Consider the following 20713-nt stretch of genomic DNA (forward strand, 5'->3'; position numbering starts at 1 on the left):
TTTAATAATCAGAAATGTTTCTTGAGCAGCAAATCAACATGTTAGAATGATTTCTGAGGGTCATGTGACACTAAAGACCGGAAAGTCAGCTTTGCACTAGGAATAAATTGTGACCCTGGAGCACAAATCCAGGCTTAAGTCGCTGGGGTATATTTGTGGCAATAGCCAAAAAACATTGTATGGGTCAAAATTAAAGATTTTTCTTTTATGCCAAAAATCATTAGCATATTTAGTTAAAATCATGTTCCATGATATATATATATATATTAGGGGTGTAACGGTTCACAAAATTCACGGTTCGGTTCGATACGATACACTGATGTCACGGTTCGGTTCGGTTCGGTTCGATACGTTTTAGATACAGCAAAATGTAAAAACATCTCAACTTTTCAGAATGCCGCAAGCGCACCGCGGGTCATGTGACAAGAACTAACCAATCAGCTTCATCCTTTCCCGTAACAACGTTGAGAGCTCAGCCAAGATGAAGGATCAGCTGATCATAGTTGTATATGGATTGCAATTTTGAAATAAATTTAGTAGCAGAGCTACTGCAAGCGATTTTTAGAGCTGCAAATCCATTTATCCTTCGCTGAAATTTCCGCGTCTCATGGAGAGAGCACGTCATTGTTGCTTAGCAAAGACAGACGCCTCATGAGCGCTTCTGCCCAAGCGCTTTGGAAAGGAGGAGAAAGACGCGCTTAGCGTTTTCCATGCGTTTTTAGGCACGATATGTGAACGGCCCCTAAGGCGCTCGCTCACTCAGCACGCGCTGAAGGCTCGTTGCAAAATGTCGAATGCCTTTAACAGACCAGAAATATAAGATCCTAAAATAACCAACAGGTCTGGTGTTTGGGTTGGATTCCCTGTAAGCTATAGTTTCTAAATGCTGCAGGGATAGTTTGCTGCGTGCATGTTTCTCCTTTTTTTCGTCTTTTCCCAGATAGTACTGACGCATATATCCCAGATATTCCCGCTGGTGTTTTTTTTTTTTTTTTTTTATTCCCGCTGGTGTACCCTGTCATGTTGCAGATGCGACATACCGTTGTTTTTTTTATCCACCACTCTCTTGCCATCACCATTATAGCTTAAAGGGAATCCAAAGTGCACCCAAACACCAGACCTGTTGGTTACTGGAGGATCTTCTTTTTCTAGTCTGTTAAACGCATTGGCCATTTTGCAACGAGCCTTCAGCGCGTACTGAGTGAGCGAGCGCCTGCTGAGTAGCCTAACATAAACATATAAGATGGTGTTTTTTTCTTCTTCGGGAGTGTCAGGGGCGTTGCCTGTTACGTTGTTTGGGTTATTGGGCTACCTTGTTGAACGCATATCATTATATTTCTCTCTCTCTCTCTTTTTTTTTTTTTCAAATATAATTAATTACTCCAACGAACCGTTCGGTATACATAATGCGTACCGCGTACCGAACCGAAAGCGTCGTACCGAACGGTTCAATACGAATACGCGTATCGTTACACCCCTAATATATATATATATATATATATATATATATATGTATATATATATATGTATATATATATATATGTATATATATATATGTATATATATATATGTATATATATATATATATATATATATATATATATATTTACTTTTGAACAGTAGTGTATTGTCCAGGCATGACCAATCACATATCACAACAATTTATGCCATGATAAAGTTGTTTTTGTTGGAAATTCAATGAAAAAACGGTTTATGTTTTAAAAGTTGTAATATTTGGATAATAATATGAACTAAATGCGTTAAATCAAAAGGGAAAAAAAACACACATTTGCATAAAAAATATTTTGCATTACATAAACAATAAAAAAATTCATTAGCAAATTAATGTTTTAGCGTGAAATTAGTATGAAAGTTGCTAACCTGGTTTTGTGAAAAGACATATTTAATATTTCGGTGCTTTGTCCTTTGTCTAGTATTCTTGGATTTACATGACTGTTTACATGAGCGCAAGCTCTGTCATACAAGGTTGACGTCTGTAACATACCAAACGTTCCTCAAAGTTTCACCACTTAAAGGATGATTGTCACCTTTTACAGCTCAAATGAAACTATTTTGCAACTTTGAATTAATATAAGTACTTCAAAGAAAACGCAAGCTGCATATTTTGAAACACTGTGAATGCATTGCTGGACTGATTTCTGCTAAGGAAAAAGTTGCTGCAATTACTGTGCTTTTACTGAGCCCAGAACATTCAGGAGATCAGATGAAGATGGCTGGAAGGGGAGGGAGTGTTTTGGAGGGATTGGGGGAGGTCAGGTCAGTGTTGTTTACGACCTCGTCTGACTGAGCGACAGAGGAGAGGTGTGGAGGAGAGGCGGTGAACGGCAGCCCTGTGCCTTTGAAATGGAGGTGTGTGGGTCAGCAATGCAGAGAGGAGCGGCACCTTCGTCCCATAAATCAGTCACATCAAAACCACATCATTACCGCATTCTCTGACACGCTGATATCCTGCTTCATGGGCAAGAAAAACAAGAGCAGGATGGAGTCTGAGAAAGCATTGTCCCTCAATTCTTTGAGCCTTCGCTTGTCGCCAACCCTCAATATGTTACTGGTTTTGTGTGACATGAGATTTCAAGCAGTGGCAGCTGCTGCAATTGATCTAAATGAGATGTAAAATTGTTATGCATGTAGTTTTAGTTACCTCGTATTACACGGCTTGCTGGAATACTTGATTCTGATTGGTCAATCACTGCATTCTTATATAATGATCGTTAAACTGTATAATTATTTCATAAGGTGGTAATCATAGTCACAGCCATCATCGGCCAGTCATTATGACAAAATATTAGGGTTTATTTTTTACTTAGTGTCTGGCTAACTTCTTATCCTAAACAACAATGGCGTATTTGTACTTTAAAAATTGATTTGTCACTCTGCAGGTGTGTTTATATTTTATAATTTTGTGTATTATATTTAGGTGTTTTTATTTAACATGTTAATTTGGTGCAATTAATTTTAGAAACAATAATGCGTCAACTTTTTTTAATGCATTTAAAATTTAGAACACTACTATTTAAAGTATGTGTATATATATATATATATATATTGTGTGTATATATATATATGTATTGTATATATGCATTGATAATAATAATGATAATAATAATGATAATAATTTCTGAAGGATCATGTGACACTGAAGATTGACGTAATGATGCTAAAAATTCAGCTTTACCACAGCTTAAATAACTAACATTTTTATACATTAAATGAAAGTATTTCACAATATTACTGTTTTTTTAATGCAACCTCTGTGATCATAAGAGACCACTTTCGAAAACATTTAATTAAAATGTTTGCAGTTCCAAACTTTTACCTAAACGTTGATGGTGTAAAATAGTTTATCGGTGTGCTATTTTTCAACACTTTTCTGGTTTTAGGAAGAAACTTGACTCTTGAGAAAGATGAAGCAGTTGAGATATATGAAGTAACCCTAACATGATCTCCCACTGTATTCCCATCTCTGGCTTTGTACTTGGCCCTCTTTCTCTTCGCCGTCACAGTCAAGTCTTTGTGCCTTACATGAAAACCGAATTCAGTTAGACACTTTTATTCCTCCGCTATCTCAACACAAATTATGTTGGAAATCAGAACCCCTGGCATCACTTGACAAGGCTTTTAGGAGGGTGAGAGGTACATCTGATAACAGCATTAAGACGGTATAGGACCATATTCTCACGGGGGGAGCTGGGGAGTGTTCAAGCATTTCAAATGTAATTACTATGCCCGAAATGCTCAGCGCTTTTCATTTTCGTTTTTTGGGTTTTTTTTTCGGCTGGTTTTCTTTCACCTCACAGAGATGTAAGCCTTGAACAAGTGTAAATATTTGGTGACGAGTAGTTGCTAAGGTGTTCTAGGAGGATGCTAGGGTGTTGCTTACTGGCCCAAGTCAAAAGGCTCTGTAATATGCAAGTCTACAGCATTATTAAAAACACATTCTGATTGCTTAGAAATGACCTATAGTCAACGAAACACATGTTTTTGAGGCATTACTCATGTCAGAAGTTCAAACAATGTGGGACATGTAGTTTATTGCTTAAGGTTAAGGGTTTCTTTGAATCCTCAGACCAAGAATGTGTTGTTGTTATAATGTGAATCACCATAATAATGCTATTTTGTTTTCCAGTAGCGAATCACTTTTTAAGTATAAAGTATATATTTAAATTTAAAGCATTATTATGGTTATTACATATAAATTGGGAAGCTTTTTCCCCCCATGTTATTTCCAAGTACAACATCAGTTGAGCTGCTTTGAAAAACCATGCATTCCTCCCGTTGGTATTGTTCTTGGCGTGTCTGGTTTGGTTTTGAGGACGTTCTCACCAGTCAGCTAATGTCAAACTCTAGCATTGTGCGTGTAATGTCTTAAGCAGTGGATGTCCTGTAGTCATTCATGTAATGGATTACAAGAAGAGGTCTGAACTGATCTGTGAATCATCCATCCATTAAACCAGTAGTGTCCAAATGTAGCACCAAAGGTACTCAATCGTTAAAGCAGAGCTCTTTGGCACTAATAGTTTAGGCACATTGGCCCTGTCATTCATTCTAGCTTGTATGTAGAGCTTAACAAACATATTCTGAAATAGGTTTCAAACAATGAATGGCTGCTGCTGAAAAATGGGCAGGCACAGGAAACCTAGAGATTCTGAGGTAGCACATATGTTGAGGAGTCTTTTCCCCATTTGTCTTAGGGTCGTGTGACTGTTTTCCAGGCCTTTAACCAGCAGACAACTGGGTGATACTTGTAACACTCCCATTAGACAGGTTATGAGCTGATGTAAGGGACCCTAAACAACTCAAGCAGACATCTTAGTTTCGGCATAAATGTGTCAGATGATATCGGTCTCCACCTGATTCTGCTGGCTTGCTTAATATTCAGGGCCATAATCATGAAAGTAAGCTGCACTGGAAATCAAATGGAGTTTTAAGGTATAGAGTTAATGATTTCTTGCTCTTCCAAAAGGAGCTGATCGAGATTGAGAAGTTGTTTTGTCAACTGATATCAGTTTTAGCTATTGATTTATATCTGTAATAAATCAATAATCGCACCAATGTAATGGAAAAAAGTTGATATTTATACATATTGCATTGTCAGTGGTTGGTGTGTGCGAGGGCTTGGGTATGAGCCTCCTCTAGTTCCTTCGTTCTCATAGGTCTCTGAAGGAAGTTAGAGCTGTAAATGTGTGCATTTTCTCGCACCTTGACACCACTCTCGCCCACACCAACACTTCCTGCCCGCAGACTTTTTGCACCTTGTTCTGGGAGTGTCCAAATATGCACGCATGTATGTGAGAGAGCGTGCAGTGATGCACATGTGGTCATTCCCACACGCACTGAAATCTCTAGCCACATACAAAGCTCAGTGTCTTCGGTTCCACATGTGATTTTGTGAGACTCTGTGTGTATACAGAATATAAATTAAAGGGATAGTTCAACTGTCATCTTTTATTCATCCATCCTGTATGACTTTCTTCTGTGGTGCACAAAAGGCTGTCACATGGCTTCTGAAGAAGTACATATTAATACTTTAATGGTGCTACGTTCTGTCCTTCTGAAGCTAGACAGCACCCATCCCTGTTTACTTTCATTATACTAATAAAAATGGGCCAGGATGTTCTTCAGTATTGTTTTCAGTAAAAGCCACACAGGTTTGGAACAACATGAGTGAGTAAACTATGACAGTTTTGTCTATTTAGTCATCTTATTTATTGGGATAAAGCTGTCAAACCCATCATGAGACCCCTGTTGCATCATGGGTAGGCTTAAACCATAAGTAAATAAGGCTTTAGAGAAGTCGACTCGTTCATCCAGCGCAGCTTCCCTGACGCCCGACACCCGACACTCGCCCAGCTGCGCTCGCTCACATCCCGGATTTGCCACACACTAATGCTCTTCTTGCTTTCATCATTCAGAAAGTTTTTTTTTAATTAGTTCCAGTCCCACAACTCCCACAGATTGATTACGGGAACGAAACTGCCCTCCTCTCAGCACAACTGTGTGCATCTAGACACAAACCGGCTGGGCGAAGTGCCCCGAAACACCTCTCATAACATTTCTGCCGTCACATCTACCGCCAAGATCTAGAAGCTTCTTCACTTTAACTTCGAGACTGTTCAGCCAAAATTCTGCTTTCATATACTCACCCTCATGCCGTTTCATAACCTGTATGACTTTTTGTTCTTATGTGGAAGATAAAAAGAGACATTTTAAGAAATGTCTGTGTTGATGTCTATATAATAGAAGCCATAGGTCAACAAAACAGTTTGGTAACAAACATTTTTCAAAATATCCACGGAAGAAATAGCATCATACAGATTTGGACAACATGAGGGTGAGTTAACAATGACAGATTTGTTCTTTTTGGATAAACTATCCCATAGTTTATAGAGCTTGTACAGCAAGGCCTGTCAAGAATACACTGTCAGGAAAAGTATGAAAATATTGTACCATTAGAAGATAAAAAAGCAGGGCCGTCGCTAGTAGGGTGAAAGGTGGTGACAATTATAGGGGCCCATGGCTGAAGGGGGCTCTCTTGCGATTTCAACGACTGCCCGAGACCAGCATAAGAAGACAGACTCCCATGTCGTCAAGAAAGCTTATCAGTTGCATGCATTTTAAATCTTGCCAATTTAAACATTTAAAACAGTGATGTGGAAAAACTCAACTGAGAGTTTGAGCGCCGAGTTCAGTGCGCACACAGAGAGCCGCGCTAACACCGAACCGAGCACTTCTTTGCTTCCTCTCGTGCCTGAACGAACAAAAACACCATGCCAGTTTAAACATACAAACACAAAAATACATGAAAGGGTTAATTTAGCACCTGCGCACGCTGTTCTGCGCACACGCAGAGATCCACGTCTCACAGACTTGAACACCGAATTGAGTTTGGTCTCTTCTTGCTCTGGAAGCGAAACATACATACATACATACAAAAACTTGTATTTGCGAGTATCCTCTAAAAATTGTCGGTTATGTCTTTAGTGAAAGTAAAAGGTTGAGAAGGAAATCAGATGTGTATCATTATACCAAATGTATTGTCTCTTAGGGCCCCGGTATACTTCAAACAAAGTTCATTTTAGTTCTTCGTTTAGGGGCTAAACACAACAACGATCAAATGATGAAGTGTAGGCAATCTAGGTGTGCGACTGGCACCAGTGGTCAGAATATTATAGACAAAAGAATAATGTTTAGCTACAGTTCAGAGCAAAGTATCATGTTTTCAATACAAAAGAACCATAATCAGTCCTTTATGGGAAGTGTGAATGTTTTATAGTCTGTAAAACTTTAGCATGATGAAAAAAATAAATCAATCACAGGCTGCATCACTGCCTGGTTTGGAAACAGCACCGCTGGCAACCGTAAAGCTCTGAAAAGGGTAATGCGAACTGCCATCTACACCGGTGCGTTGTTTAAGGAAATCCCGGAGGATCATCAGTGTCTCCAGCCACCCGTCCCACAGACTGCTCTCTCTGCTGCCCTCAGGAAGACGTCTCCACAGCATCCGATCCCACACTAGCCGACTGAGGCATAGCTTTTTCCCTCCGGCTATCAGACAAATAAACCCTACAGCATACTCCCACATTATGGTATGCCACACACTGCACTTAAACTTCAACAGTTCAACAAGGTGGAGTTTCAGAACACACTCACTAATTGCGTAACTGCCACGGACCAATAGAATCTCAGAGGTGTTTAGGAGCCGAAACAAACTCCCCCAGAAAGTTTGCTTTGGTCAGCTGTTTCAAACCTGATATTGTTTGAAATTTACATCATCAGTTCATTCTTCGATTTCATTGAAAGTATATCGGGGCCTTTAAAATGAACGCGCCTAATTTACTAGCTGCTGTCAGTGTCCTTAATGTTAATCCAAGAAATTAAAAGGGAGAAAATAATTTAGTAATCTCTACTGAATAATTTTGTAGTTTTAACAAGAATTATTCTTATATAATGTTTTAATTATATAGTGACGACGATGCAATGCGATTTTCATTTGAATATTCAGTTTCTGTACATGGAAACTTACAACCTTGAAAAACTTAAACATTGTTTAATTAGTTTATTTGTGCTATTTACACAGTTTTTAAACAGGGCCCACAGGTTCAACCTGCACCTGGGCCCTGCAAACCCAAGCTACGGCCCTGGGTAAAGGGGTAACTTTACTTTATTCACCCATAAAAGGTGTATAATAGAACATTGAAGTCGTAATATGTACACTTAAGCTGCTACTGTGATCGTTTTAGACATAAATATGGTACAAAGTTGTCCTTTTAAGGGTACTGCACAAGTGACAAGCTTCTACAATTTCTGAGAGTGTACATTTGCAGGCTTTAATTTTGGTATTCACCTATGTGATACATTACACATATGTTCTTAAACGGCAAACAAACAGCAAAAGTTCTCCTTTAAGTAACACCGAAAACACTTGTTCTTGCAGATGCGAACAGAACATCCTGTTGAGTAAGCTCTGAAGAGATTGAGAAATCATGTTATTGAAGTTCGAAACCACAGAAAAGGGAATGGAAAGAGCTTGAGTTTCCTATTATTTCTTACTGTCTGGGTGACGGTTATTTGTTCGGCCTTGGATGGCATCCAGCACCAAAGTCCATGAGCATGAAAAGCACCTCTGACATCAGACTCCGGTAAAGCAAGAGATGGGGCGTCCCAACACATCACATAGAGAAAGGAACATGTCACCCTCTGAGTCTACACAATCAACATCTTTCCACATGCTTGTAACGTCAGCCTGTAGCCCTCTACTTAAGTTTGCCTCAGAAAGCCGATCAGTTCATTCTTGTGCAGCCGTTCTTTTCCCATAGATCCTTCTGGGGGAGAGATGAATGGGTGGGCAACCTTTAAGGTGTTGCTTTGTGCTCATTCTCTCTCTTTTGATTTTGACTGGTAAGTCCTGGTGACTTTTGAAGTAGCCTTAGACATTTGCATGTCAGATTTTGGTTGGGAAAGGGGGGCAGAGGAGAAAAACTGGAGTTCAAAACAAACTGCAGCAGATTACTGCTTTGATGCATGGACAACTGGAGTCGTTGAACCAAAGGGAGGTCGCCAGCCATCCTGGATGGATGTCGGTGTTGTTGTGTCTTCTTATGCGCACTGAGATCTTTTCTCACTTCCCTTATATTACGTCTAGATCTATTTTTAGACTCAACTTCCCGATTGTTGAGTCAATAGCGACCCGTCTTGAACGCCTGCACGTGTGCATATGGTACATTGTGGTTTCCAATATGTGCGTTCTGCTTCTGAGTTATAGTTTTGCTTCTCTCAAATGGGTTCCATGCCAGGCGAAGATGGAAACACGCTGTCTAGAAAACAAAAAGAGAGCGATGCATCAATCTCAGGCTGTTGCTTTGCGTTCAACGCTCTGGCAAGTCTCAGATTGGGAGCAGATTGCACTGTGGCAAAGCACCACCTCCACTGCCTGAACCCAGTAATGCTTTGGAGACAAAAAAAAAATTGAATTGACATGGCTCATTAAATTGATCTATTTAAACTTTCCATATGTGTTCCAGAATAATTTGCTTTGTTGAATCCTGTATCAGGGAATATTTGTCAGAATTCAGTTTGACTTCTTATGTCATGCCGCATTTGTGGATGTTGCCACGGCTGCTGGGAGATGAACAAGCTGTGAGGGGTCACTGGACTTGGTAAGGAATTTTGTGTGTGTGTTAAAGGTGTATAAGTTATGGTTCAGTATCCATAACTTGGATTTTTAGTTCCAGAACCAACTGTTGCACTTTATATGACCTGTCTAATAAAATGGGCCAATAAGCATTCACTTGTTAACACCCTAGAAATCACCCAGAACACCCTACTGCTTGTCAAAGAAGTAAAACTCACTCAAAACACTTTCTATGCAAATGCATAGAAACATCCTTAAAGTGCACATTGTCTCCAATGCCCTGCTCACATTGTCTTCAGAAAATCTAGTTTAAGAATGTAAGTTCTTCTTATTCTCTCTCTCTTCTTGTTTTTTTTTTTTTCTTCCAGGATGAGGACTTCCTCTTTGAGACGGGAGATCTTAACCTGTGGGCCGAGTGTTTGTTATGGGCACTAATGTTGCACGGACACCTCTCTGCCCTCGTAAGAGTGACACATTCGCCTGGTGTAATCTCTGCAGAACTGGACCGACTATCAGTCATCGCAAAGAGCAATAACCTGGCGGCTCAGAGTTCGATGAAGTCCTCTCTGCACTGCCCCAGTTTTCAGCCACCATCGAGTATGCATAGATATCTGAAAGAGAGAACGCCACTGGCTCAGAATCTTCTAGATACACTTAGGTCTTCTTAGATGACTGTGAAAGATACAGAAAGTGAAAGTAGAGGTGCATTATGAATCTATTTAAATCTCACGGTGGTTTTCCTCTGAGAGCTGAATTGCATGCAGGCATGACCACAAGCTTTTTTAAATTCAAATAAAGTTTATTATGTTCCTTTGACTGTGGGATTATTTTTATACACTAATGTGCGTGAGCGATACTGAGAATGAGAGGTTTTATTCTCCTCGGCTGTGTTTTCAGGGTCACGTTTTCACACGTTGCATTCGAGCAAGCGGTTGTATTTTTAATGCACAGTGTAACAGTTTTTAGGACAATCAATTATTTGGTTGCTCCTCCTGTGTGTTATGCAATCAGAGCAAAATAGTCTGGTGTCCATTTGCTAAGTAGACAGCTAGGCTGCCTTCAGGGGCTATAGTAGCAATGTTCCCCTTTTACTGTAAAATGATGTAATGTTTTGGGATGTCAGCAGCTGTATTCCTCTCTCTCTCTCACACAGACACACACACACACACACAGGGTGGGTAAGATCACACATGCTGTTCCCCTCACCAGGATCAGAAAGGTTTTTCTTTTTCTCTCATTTATGTATAGACGTACTTCACTGAAACCATCAAAAATGGATTTGTAATAGAAGAGTACCGCTGAGATATGTATTTGGAACTGCGATAGGTATAAAGACAAGGAAATGTTGTGAAGTGAATTATATATCTTTATTGATTTTTGCCTGTAGGTGGCGCCCAAGCCCTTTTTTTCGACGATACGCATCGACACCGTTAGGGGACAGTATTGTATCGTTTTTATTAGAGTTGAGTTACTTGAAGGATTTGATATTTACTTTCTTGCAACTTGTTGAAACTATTTTTTTTTTTTTCTTCTTTGTGTTTTCTAAATTAAGGATACAATGCAAAACAATTATGAGAATTAATTATGAAATGTGCATTATTGTTTATTTAAAAAAAAAATGCACGTCTAGGCTAAAATTGACTTTATTTAGACAGGAAAAGATAAGCAGAGGAAAACGTCACATGCAGATAAGTGTCATAGTTTCACACTCTATGCATCATAACCTGGCACAACTTCAAAGACTGGCCTCTCGGTGTAGATTATGCAATCGCACTCACCCACTAAACATTTCCTGATATCAGAGCGACCAGTCTCGCGCGTTCACGAGTCTCGTGTACGCCAAGTGTCAACATTCTGCGCGTGTATGCGCAAAATATATTTCTTCCATCAATTCCCCATACTGTTAACATTCAGTTTAAATGGCATTGCCATGTGCTTTTCCGAATATGGGGTTTATATAATGCGTATATTTAATAAACATTAAAACTACACATACTGTGGTAGTATTTCTATATTATTTTGAAGTATTTATCGACTTTTCTCGTTTTGAAACTATATGTTGATTGTACTGAATTCATCTTTTTTTAGTTGTGCAGTGTTGGAAAGGTGCTGTGAGAGTGAATGTGCGCCGCAGGAGGGGTGCAGAATGCGACCAATGAGCTCCACGGTCCCGGCGACACTTGAAAAGCGGGGCGTAGCGTTGATGGAACTTTCGCACCAAGTTTGCGAGCTCCTCCTCTTCACGAGTTGTCCAAGCTTATATGTGCGGGAGAGTCGAGCAGGCTCTTCACTGTTCTGACTCGGCACTGCGCGGTGGGAGAAGACTAGCAACAAAAACACACACAACGAGGAACTCAGTCTAACTTCTCTGAGTTTCAGACCACATCTAAAACTAGCCTCTTTTTAGTTCCGCATCTCTTGCACAATCTCTAAGCCAGTGGCAAACTAAACGCATTCGCATCCAAAGGCTCCAGGTCGGTCCTCAAATGAGAGATCATCTGCGACTGTCTTCTCCTGAAGAAACAGAAATGTCTGCGACCATCCTGTCCGCTCTTTACGACATCGACATCGACATGCTGTACAAGGTACTTTGCTGATTTAAACCACTACGTGCATCTTATCTCTGCCTGTACTTTTTGAAGATTCGAGAACGTTAAACAAATCCATGCATTGCTGAGACGAGTAACGTTGCATAAATAGTTTTGCAACTACTTTGCATTGGTTTTAACTTTGTTTCTTCTTTTTCCTCCTCTTTGCACAGCAGGAGAAGAGCCTCAACATTAACGCCATACACATTAACAGCATGCTGGATAAGAAAGCTGTCGGGGCTCCGGTAACGACCTCCGGCAGCAGCACCAACAACTGCAACTCGTACGCGTCAGGATTCTTCCGTCGAAACTCCACCAGCAACATGGAGCACATGACGAACTGCAACAAGTACCCCGCCAGCTCCTACAGCAGCATGAAGGAGAACGCCATCATGAACAAGGAGAACAAGTTCCGCGACCGCGCCTACAGCGAGAGCGGCGAGCAGCTGCAGCAGAAGCCGGGCTCGCAGATCAACTCCACCCGCTACAAGACGGAGCTCTGCAGGCCCTTCGAGGAAAACGGAGTGTGCAAGTACGGCGAGAAGTGCCAGTTCGCGCACGGCTACCACGAGCTGAGAAGCCTGTCTCGCCACCCGAAGTACAAAACCGAGCCCTGTCGCACTTTCCACACCATCGGCTTCTGCCCGTACGGCCCGCGCTGCCACTTCATCCACAACGCCGACGAGCGCAGACCAGCGCCGAGCAACGCCAACAGCGTGCAGGGAGAGTCCCCCAAGTCCGCCCGGGGGGAGCCGATGAGCGGCTACGGGCAACAGGGAGCCTTCAGGGAGCGACCGAAACTCCACCACAGCCTCAGCTTCTCGGGTTTCTCCAGCCAGCACCACCACGGACTCGACTCCCCCCTTCTCGAGAGCCCCACGTCCCGAACCCCCCCTCCCGCTTCCTCCAATGGTTCCTCCTGCGCCACTAACTTCTACGAAGACGTTCTCTCGTCGACTCGCAACAGTGCCTTCTCTTTCCCCAGCCAAGACCTCAAAGCCCTGCTCGCGCCGCTGGTCGTGCACACGCACAACGGTTATTACGGAAACCTTCAGGTCAACATGGGCGACGGCCTCGGCCACTTGCAGTCCCTCCAGCGCCTGTCCGAGTCGCCGGTGTTCGACTCGCCCCCCAGCCCGCCTGAGAGCATCTCGGACCGGGAGAGCTACGCCAGCGGCTCGCTCAGCTCCTCCGGAAGTCTCAGCGGCTCCGAGTCTCCCACTCTGGACGGCGGGAGGCGTTTGCCCATCTTCAGCAGGCTGTCGATTTCCGATGATTGATCGGCTTTTTTTTTTTTTTTTTTTTGTAATGGACTCGATAGCAGAGGAGTCTCCCGTTAGATATGTAGCTCAGGCTCAGCAATAGACTTTAATATCGAGGGAGATGGATTTGTATGTCAGACGCTGACATGGCATTAGTCTGTTTGAACTGCTTTGAAGGCATTCCACCGGTGCAGTTTGTTGCATTCTCTTGGTCTTTTTGGACCACTACTTTCCAGATTTGTACAAAAGACAATTTTTTTTAACGTGAAAGACAGAGCGGTTTCAGATTTTCCTTCATCCTTGCCAAGAATATGCCTTGACACAAAGTATAGTAGTTTTCAAAGTATGTACATCCATTCCAAAAGTTATCCAGTTTCGCGGCGCCACCCAGTGGTTTGGTTGGTTTGTGCAGTTTGAAGCTTTCTCCCTTTGGCTTGTTGGGAAATCACTGCTGATGGTTGAATTTTTTTCTTTTCTTTTCTTTTTTTTTTTTTTAGCTTATGAGTGATTAAATAGCAGTGCATAACTGGGTATGAACTATTTAACTTATTTATTTTATCTTGTGAAAAGTATAGGCTACATTGTTAATTGTGTCCATACTGTATTTATCGAGTATGATGAAGCAATAGATCTATATTCTTTTATTATTTTTAAATTATGATCGCCATTATTAATCTACATAAAGTGGAGTGTATGTTCTTTTCACAGTAATATATATTTTTGTTTGGTCTCTTTTTGTAACTTCACTTTATTTTATTGTAAATGAGTAAAACAAACAAACAAAAAAAAAATCTTAATTTAAGAGATTGTATGTGATATTTATTTCATTAACTTTGTTTTCCTGTTTACGTTCATTAAAAAAAAAGCAGTTTGTGTGATTTGCTGTTTGTTGGGATGTTACTTTTCGGAAGTGTTTTTGTCTGTTGTCGTTTTGGAGAATCAGACGTGTCCCTTTAGGTTTGTCTCTAGAATGTATAAACTGTGGTTTGCAGGACCGTCCGAACGTGTACTAGCCTTAATTTTTCATAGAAATCAGATTTCAAAGATCCCAAGTAAATCGATTAACCAAAAAGTATTTTTATTTTTTTAATACGCATGTCTATACAATGCACGGGAGCCACGTGCATGAGAATGTAGCAGACCAGAGCCCCAGTGTATTACTGCCTAGTGCCTGTGGGGATTCACCATCTTACATTGCCTTATGATTAACCAAATAAAGTATTTTCATACATGTTATTGTTTTACAACAAGAGGAAATGAATGTAGTTTGTAATTTAAACTTTTTGGAAGGTTGTTACCACTTATCAAAGGAGAGAAATAGAGACTTGGAGTAAAAAATCTGAGTTGTATTTTTTCTATTACTCCCTGTTCCTTGCATTGTTTTGCCTTTTTGTTTGTTCTCTTGCTTTCCTATGATATGGTAATGGTCTGAATCTTCCAAACTTGCTGGACGGGGAAGAGTTTGAACACATTTGGTTTGTACATAGTAGGTACAGGGGATTCGCACTATGTACCTTTTTTTGACTACTTTTTCAGAAGTAAAGCTTTTTGAATGTAATAAAAAAGACAAAAAGAACAGGATTTGTACCATATTTGTTTTTCGGGGAGTCAGTTCACTACAAATTGCGTGTGAGACTGTTAACTTTGTACTGTACATTTTTGTAGTTCTCCCAATAAAATAATTTTGGAAAAAACAAACAAACGTTGGAATCTAGTCTGTGTGTGTGGAGCTGGGGAGGTTTTGCAAGTCATACTTCTGTATTAGCTCTTAAAGTCAAACACACACACAAGCTACCTTTTCTATTCTCGTAGTTTTTCCCTGAAAACAATCTCTCTCTCGACTCACATGAACCCTGACGGCTTCTGCATGCTGAGGTTGAGTCTAACCGCAGTGGTCTGCATTCTGTCTGCATGCTTAGCTGCCTGTGAAAGGCCTTATGGGGGTTGCCCCAACCTGGTAGTTTTGTTTTCTGTGGCTGACTAAGACTCTTCTGTATGCAGTCAAAACTTGCTTCATGCATATAGATGCATATTTAAAACAGCACATGATTCATGAAATGACAGTTAACTTGCTTTGGTTTTGATATTACTTGCATTACACAGCCTTCCCTAAAATAAACAGAAGAAAAAATGAGCATTCACTCAAGGAGGGATGAGAACTTTTAGCATACTGCCATTCACATATTGCTCACCATTCATAAATGACCGTGATTCACACTCTTGTGGCTAGGACTGGTGCCTGTGGTATACAAAAGACATTGCTGGGCATTCGTGAAACTTTGACTTGGTTTAGTCATTCAGAGCTGGTTGTTTTTGCTAGCGTTTTAACGCACTGCAGTAACTATTTGATAAATGCTATCACCGCCATTGAAGCCATATATAAAATAAGAACGATAACAGCAGGCAAATATTTATATACCCGCACTCTGTTTATGATAACATATTTATCAGACCCAAAGCGAGTAGATCAGTGCCAAATAGGCCAAGATTTATTTGTTTTGTACGGTATCATTAATATTTCAGGAATGTGTGTTGTGAAGGTGCCTCATCTCAGTGTTGTAAATCTGTACGCCGTGTCTTGTGCTTGTGAATGCAAACACTTGAGTGTGCGTGTTTGTGTGTCAGTGTGGTAAATGGCCCTGGAGCTCCTACAATGACAGGAAATGCGCTGACTTCTGATTATGGCAGGAAAGACTTGGTTCTTTGCCGCCTCCCACTTCCAGCCTCTCTCCTGCTGGTTTTGTCATCTTTATTGCTATCGTCAGTCAGGGCTTCTAAAAGTTTCTATTTGTGCCGCAGTGTGTTTAACAGGAATAGTTGGGGAAGGAGGGGGTGCCAGATCCATGAAACACTGCTGTCATGTCCAGTTAATAAAGGGGCTCACAGATATTTTAAAATATTTACACTTATACACTTATACAGTAAACACTTAGACTTATGTACACTCACTTATTAAACTTTTAGTGTTACTATCTATCAAAATATCAAATATCTATCTATCTATCTATCTATCTATCTATCTATCTATCTATCTATCTATCTATCTATCTATCTATCTATCTATCTATCTGTCAGTCCGTCTGTCTGTCTGTTTCTGTCTGTCTGTCTCGGTCTGTCTGTCTCTTTCTGTTTCTGTCTCTGTCTCTCTGTCTATCTATCTGTCTGTCTCTGTCTGTCTGTCTTGGTCTGTCTGTCTGTCTATCTATCTGTCTGTCTGTCTGTCTGTCTGTCTGTCTGTCTCGGTCTGTCTGTCTCTGTCTGTTTATGTCTGTCTGTCTATCTGTCTGTCTGTCTCGGTCTGTCTGTCTGTCTCTATCTGTCTCTATCTGTCTGTCTTGGTCTGTATGTCTGTCTGTCTCTGTCTGTCTGTCTGTCTGTCTCTATCTGTCTGTCTATGTCTGTCTGTCTCGGTCTGTCTGTCTTGGTCTGTATGTCTGTCTGTCTGTCTCTGTCTGTCTCGGCCTGTTTATCTGTCGATCTGTCTGTCTGTCTCGGTCTGTCGGTCTGTCTGTCTGTCTGTCTCTGTCTGTTTGTCTCGGTCTGTCTGTCTTGGTCTGTCTGTCTCAGTCATCTGTCTATGTCTGTCTCTTCTATGTCTGTCTGTCTGTCTGTCTGTCGGTCTGTCTGTCGGTCTGTCTCAATCTATATTATGCTTAAGGTCTATTTCATGCTGTAGTTGTGTTGTTGGTTTTTAGGGGTAAATCGGTGTCCAGAAAATCCCCTTATGGAGAAAAAAGCCTTCAAAGAAATCCTGCAGGCTCTACATGAGTGCTACAGCTTGTCCCTGACTGTTTCTGTATGTCTATCTGTCTGTCTCGGTCTGTCTGTCTCTGTCTCTGTCTGTCTGTCTTGGTCTGTTTGTCTCTGTCTGTCTGTCTGTCTCTGTCTGTCTGTCTGTCTCTATCTGTCTGTCTTGGTCTGTCTGTCTGTCTGTCTCTGTCTGTCTCGGCCTGTCTGTCTATCTGTCTTTCTGTCTGTCTATCTCGATCTGTCTGTCTCTGTCTGTTTGTCTCGGTCTGTCTGTCTGACTGTCTTGGTCTGTCTGACTGTCTTGGTCTGTCTGTCTGTCTGTCTCTGTCTGTCTGTCTGTATGTCTGTCTATCTGTCTCTGTCTGTCTGTCTGTCTCAATCTGTCTGTCTGTCTCGGTCGTGTGTCTATGTCTGTCTCTGTCTGTTGGTCTGTCTGTCTGTCTCGGTCTGTCTGTCTATCTGTCTGTCTCAATCTGTCTGTCTGTCTCGGTCGTCTGTCTATGTCTGTCTCTTCTATGTCTGTCTGTCTGTCTGTCTGTCTGTCTGTCTGTCTATGTCTGTCTGTCTGTCTGTCTGTCTCAATCTATATTATGCTTAAGGTTTATTTCATGCTGTAGTTGTGTTGTTGGTTTTTAGGGGTAAATTGGTGTCCAGAAAATCCCCTTATGGAGAAAAAAGACTTCAAAGAAATCCTGCAGGCTCTGCATGAGTGCTACAGCTTGTCCCTGACTCTTCACTATTTCACTAAATAACAAATATTTTCTCATGATGTGTGGATGGTCACTGTTTACAGGCCGACAGATGGACTAGCGGTGAAGACAGCATCCATAAAGGGTAGAATAAGTCCGGTAGAGTGTGTTTCTCTACTTGAGTCTCAGTTTCCTGATATTAGACACATTTTCACCTCAGTGAATAATGTCACATATCACAATGGTGCTAATGTCATTATGAGAGAACTTAATAAACAGGTTGTTCTGCATATGCAAGTTTTGTTTACTTGCTGCTGTTGCCAATAATGAGTTGCGAAGAGTGTGTGTGTGCTCTTGTTTTTGTGACATATCAGGACACAGCTCTGTATAATGACGTGGGTATGACACAGGTATTACAAAGAGAGGGTGACTTATGAGACATAACCCATGTCCGAATTTTTAAAAACGCTTATAAATCACACAGAATGAGTTTTTTTTTTTTTTTTTTTTTGAGAAAGTAAAAAGTTTTCTGTGAGGGTTAGGTTTAGGTGTAGGGTTGGTGAAGGGCGATAGAATATACAGTTTCTACAGTATAAAAACCATTACACCTATGGGATGTCCCCAATTTTCAAAAAAAACAAACGTGTTTGTGTGTGTGTGTGTGTGTGTGTCTGGTCCTTTGTACTATATAATTAAATAATATATATTTAAATTAAATAGTTATTTAAAATTCTAACACTATTTCATACAATTTTAATAAACAACATCCAAGTAAAACATTCCACAAAAGATGGTTTTAAATTAACTAATTAATTAAAAAGAATAAAATCACATGTTTTGTGCAAAATAAAGTCAAAACGCCATGTGACAGATTGAGGTTGTTATACAGCAGTAGATCAGGTTGATAGTTAATGTGATGTGATTCTCTACACCTGTGGTTACTCTGCTGAACACCCGTGTGAACTTAAGGAGAAATTCATACAGCCTCTAAAAATCACCAAATCACCAGCTAATTAAAAGTCATATGTATTGCTATTGCCACTCATACATGTTACATGTGGATTAGGTGTCCTGTTTCTAAAGCATTTTGATGAACTACAATCGGGTGTATGTCTAAATGTCCACTTGAGCTCAATCCAGCAATTCCCTCCAGACCGGATATCTCCCTTGTTGTTTTGGCCAGGCTTCCCCATGACTCCTCATTGTTTTTGTCATTGTCTTGAGTTTACATTTGCGGGTCAAGATGTTCCTGCTGAGGTCGAGACAAACAGACCCTGGACAAATGTGAATGGATCTCCAAAATAGAACAAATACGCAGTTCTAATTCTTTTGTTTGGATACAATGCTCCCAGTACCTTAAGACTACAAGGAACTTTTATTTGTGCTTCAAATGGACAGCAAGACAGATATGAGTATTTACTGACAGTACTTTATTCTCACACAGAGAGACTAATAGGTTGGAGCTGATTTGCCCTATGGACCGTGTGCGGTGGCTGTGAGAGTATTACAATGCATGTATTGTATAGTGGTTTTGTTAGACTGGGTGAAGCTCAGCTTTGTGATAAGGAAGTACTCAAGCTGTAGCAAACGATGTGACAAATTTGTGTTATGATGCTGAGAAATGTTCTCATGTATGAATCACAGGCCATAAATCACAGATACATTTTAGCATAGTCACAGATTTATCATTACAGTTTCATTATTAATGTTTTCAAATACCAGGTTTATTTTATTAAGTTTCTGCTTTGAAACGTGTCAGCCAGAAATGGGAACATATGTCTTGCACAAGGTTCTATTTCCCTGCATGGCAAGTTTGTTAAATAGATATCAAGAATTTACCCTTGTGAAAAAGAAGTGTGCTTAAGTATATTGAATGTGCACTTGCAGTATATTTCAAATGTTAAAAGTACATAAAAAAACTGTAATTGCAGATAATATAAATTGAAATAAAAAGACACTTAAATGTACTTAGAGTAGATTTTCATGACTATGTTTCTTAACAGACTTAACCCTGGTTTCACAGACAAGGTTTAAGCCTAGTTCCAGATTAAATGTAAATCTGAGCTGATTCAACTGAAAGAAACTTGCACTGATTGATCATAAAACATAGCAGTGCACTTGTTTTGACTCAAAATGCACACAACAGGCATGTTAGTGAAAATTCCTTAAATGTCCTAATTGAACTGTGGCCTAATCCTGGCTTAGTCTAAGACTTGTCTGTGAAACCAGGCCTTAAAGGGATAGTTCTATCAAAAATTTATATTTATATTTTTTCAAACAGTTGACAATAGCCATTGACTTTCATAGTATGGAAAAAATTACTATGGAAGTCAATGGCTACCGTCAACTGTACGCTCACCAACATTCGTCAAAATTATTTATTTTGTGCTGAACAGAAGAAAGAAACTTACACAGATTTGGAACAACTTGAAGGTGGGTAAATCGTGACAGCATTTTAATTTTTGGTTGAACACACACACAAACACACACACACACACACACACACACACACACACACACACACACACACACACACACACACACACACACACACACACACACACACACATATATATATATATATATATATATAATTATTATTATTATTTCTGTAAGTACTTTTTTAAAGTGCAAAAAATATTTTTCATGAGAATAGTACTTTCAGCTAAACACATTTTACACTGCCTAAAAGATAATATGTCCATTCCTGAGAATTCAACAGATTTTGTCTTAAAATTAGTGCAGGAAAATAAATAAATAAATAAATAAGAT

The 20713-nt window shown here is 40.3% G+C and overlaps 1 protein-coding gene across 2 annotated transcripts; it reads left to right on the forward strand.

Annotated features, from left to right (window-relative positions):
- The first annotated feature begins 11769 nt into the window (after nucleotides 1-11769).
- Nucleotides 11770-15212, forward strand: LOC128026466 (mRNA decay activator protein ZFP36L2-B-like). Of its 2 annotated transcripts, none has more exons than XM_052613646.1 (2): nucleotides 11770-12237; nucleotides 12417-15212. In XM_052613646.1, the coding sequence occupies exons 1-2, from the start codon at nucleotides 12139-12141 to the stop codon at nucleotides 13518-13520; spliced, it is 1203 nt and encodes a 400-aa protein (XP_052469606.1). In that variant the 5' UTR covers nucleotides 11770-12138; the 3' UTR covers nucleotides 13521-15212. The 2 variants fall into 2 exon arrangements, with proteins under 2 accessions (XP_052469606.1, XP_052469605.1); XM_052613645.1 differs by having other exon boundaries at nucleotides 11785-12237; nucleotides 12414-15212.
- Nucleotides 15213-20713: the final 5501 nt, after the last annotated feature.

This window comes from Carassius gibelio, chromosome A13, assembly GCF_023724105.1.
Source record: "Carassius gibelio isolate Cgi1373 ecotype wild population from Czech Republic chromosome A13, carGib1.2-hapl.c, whole genome shotgun sequence".
NCBI lineage: Eukaryota > Metazoa > Chordata > Actinopteri > Cypriniformes > Cyprinidae > Carassius > Carassius gibelio.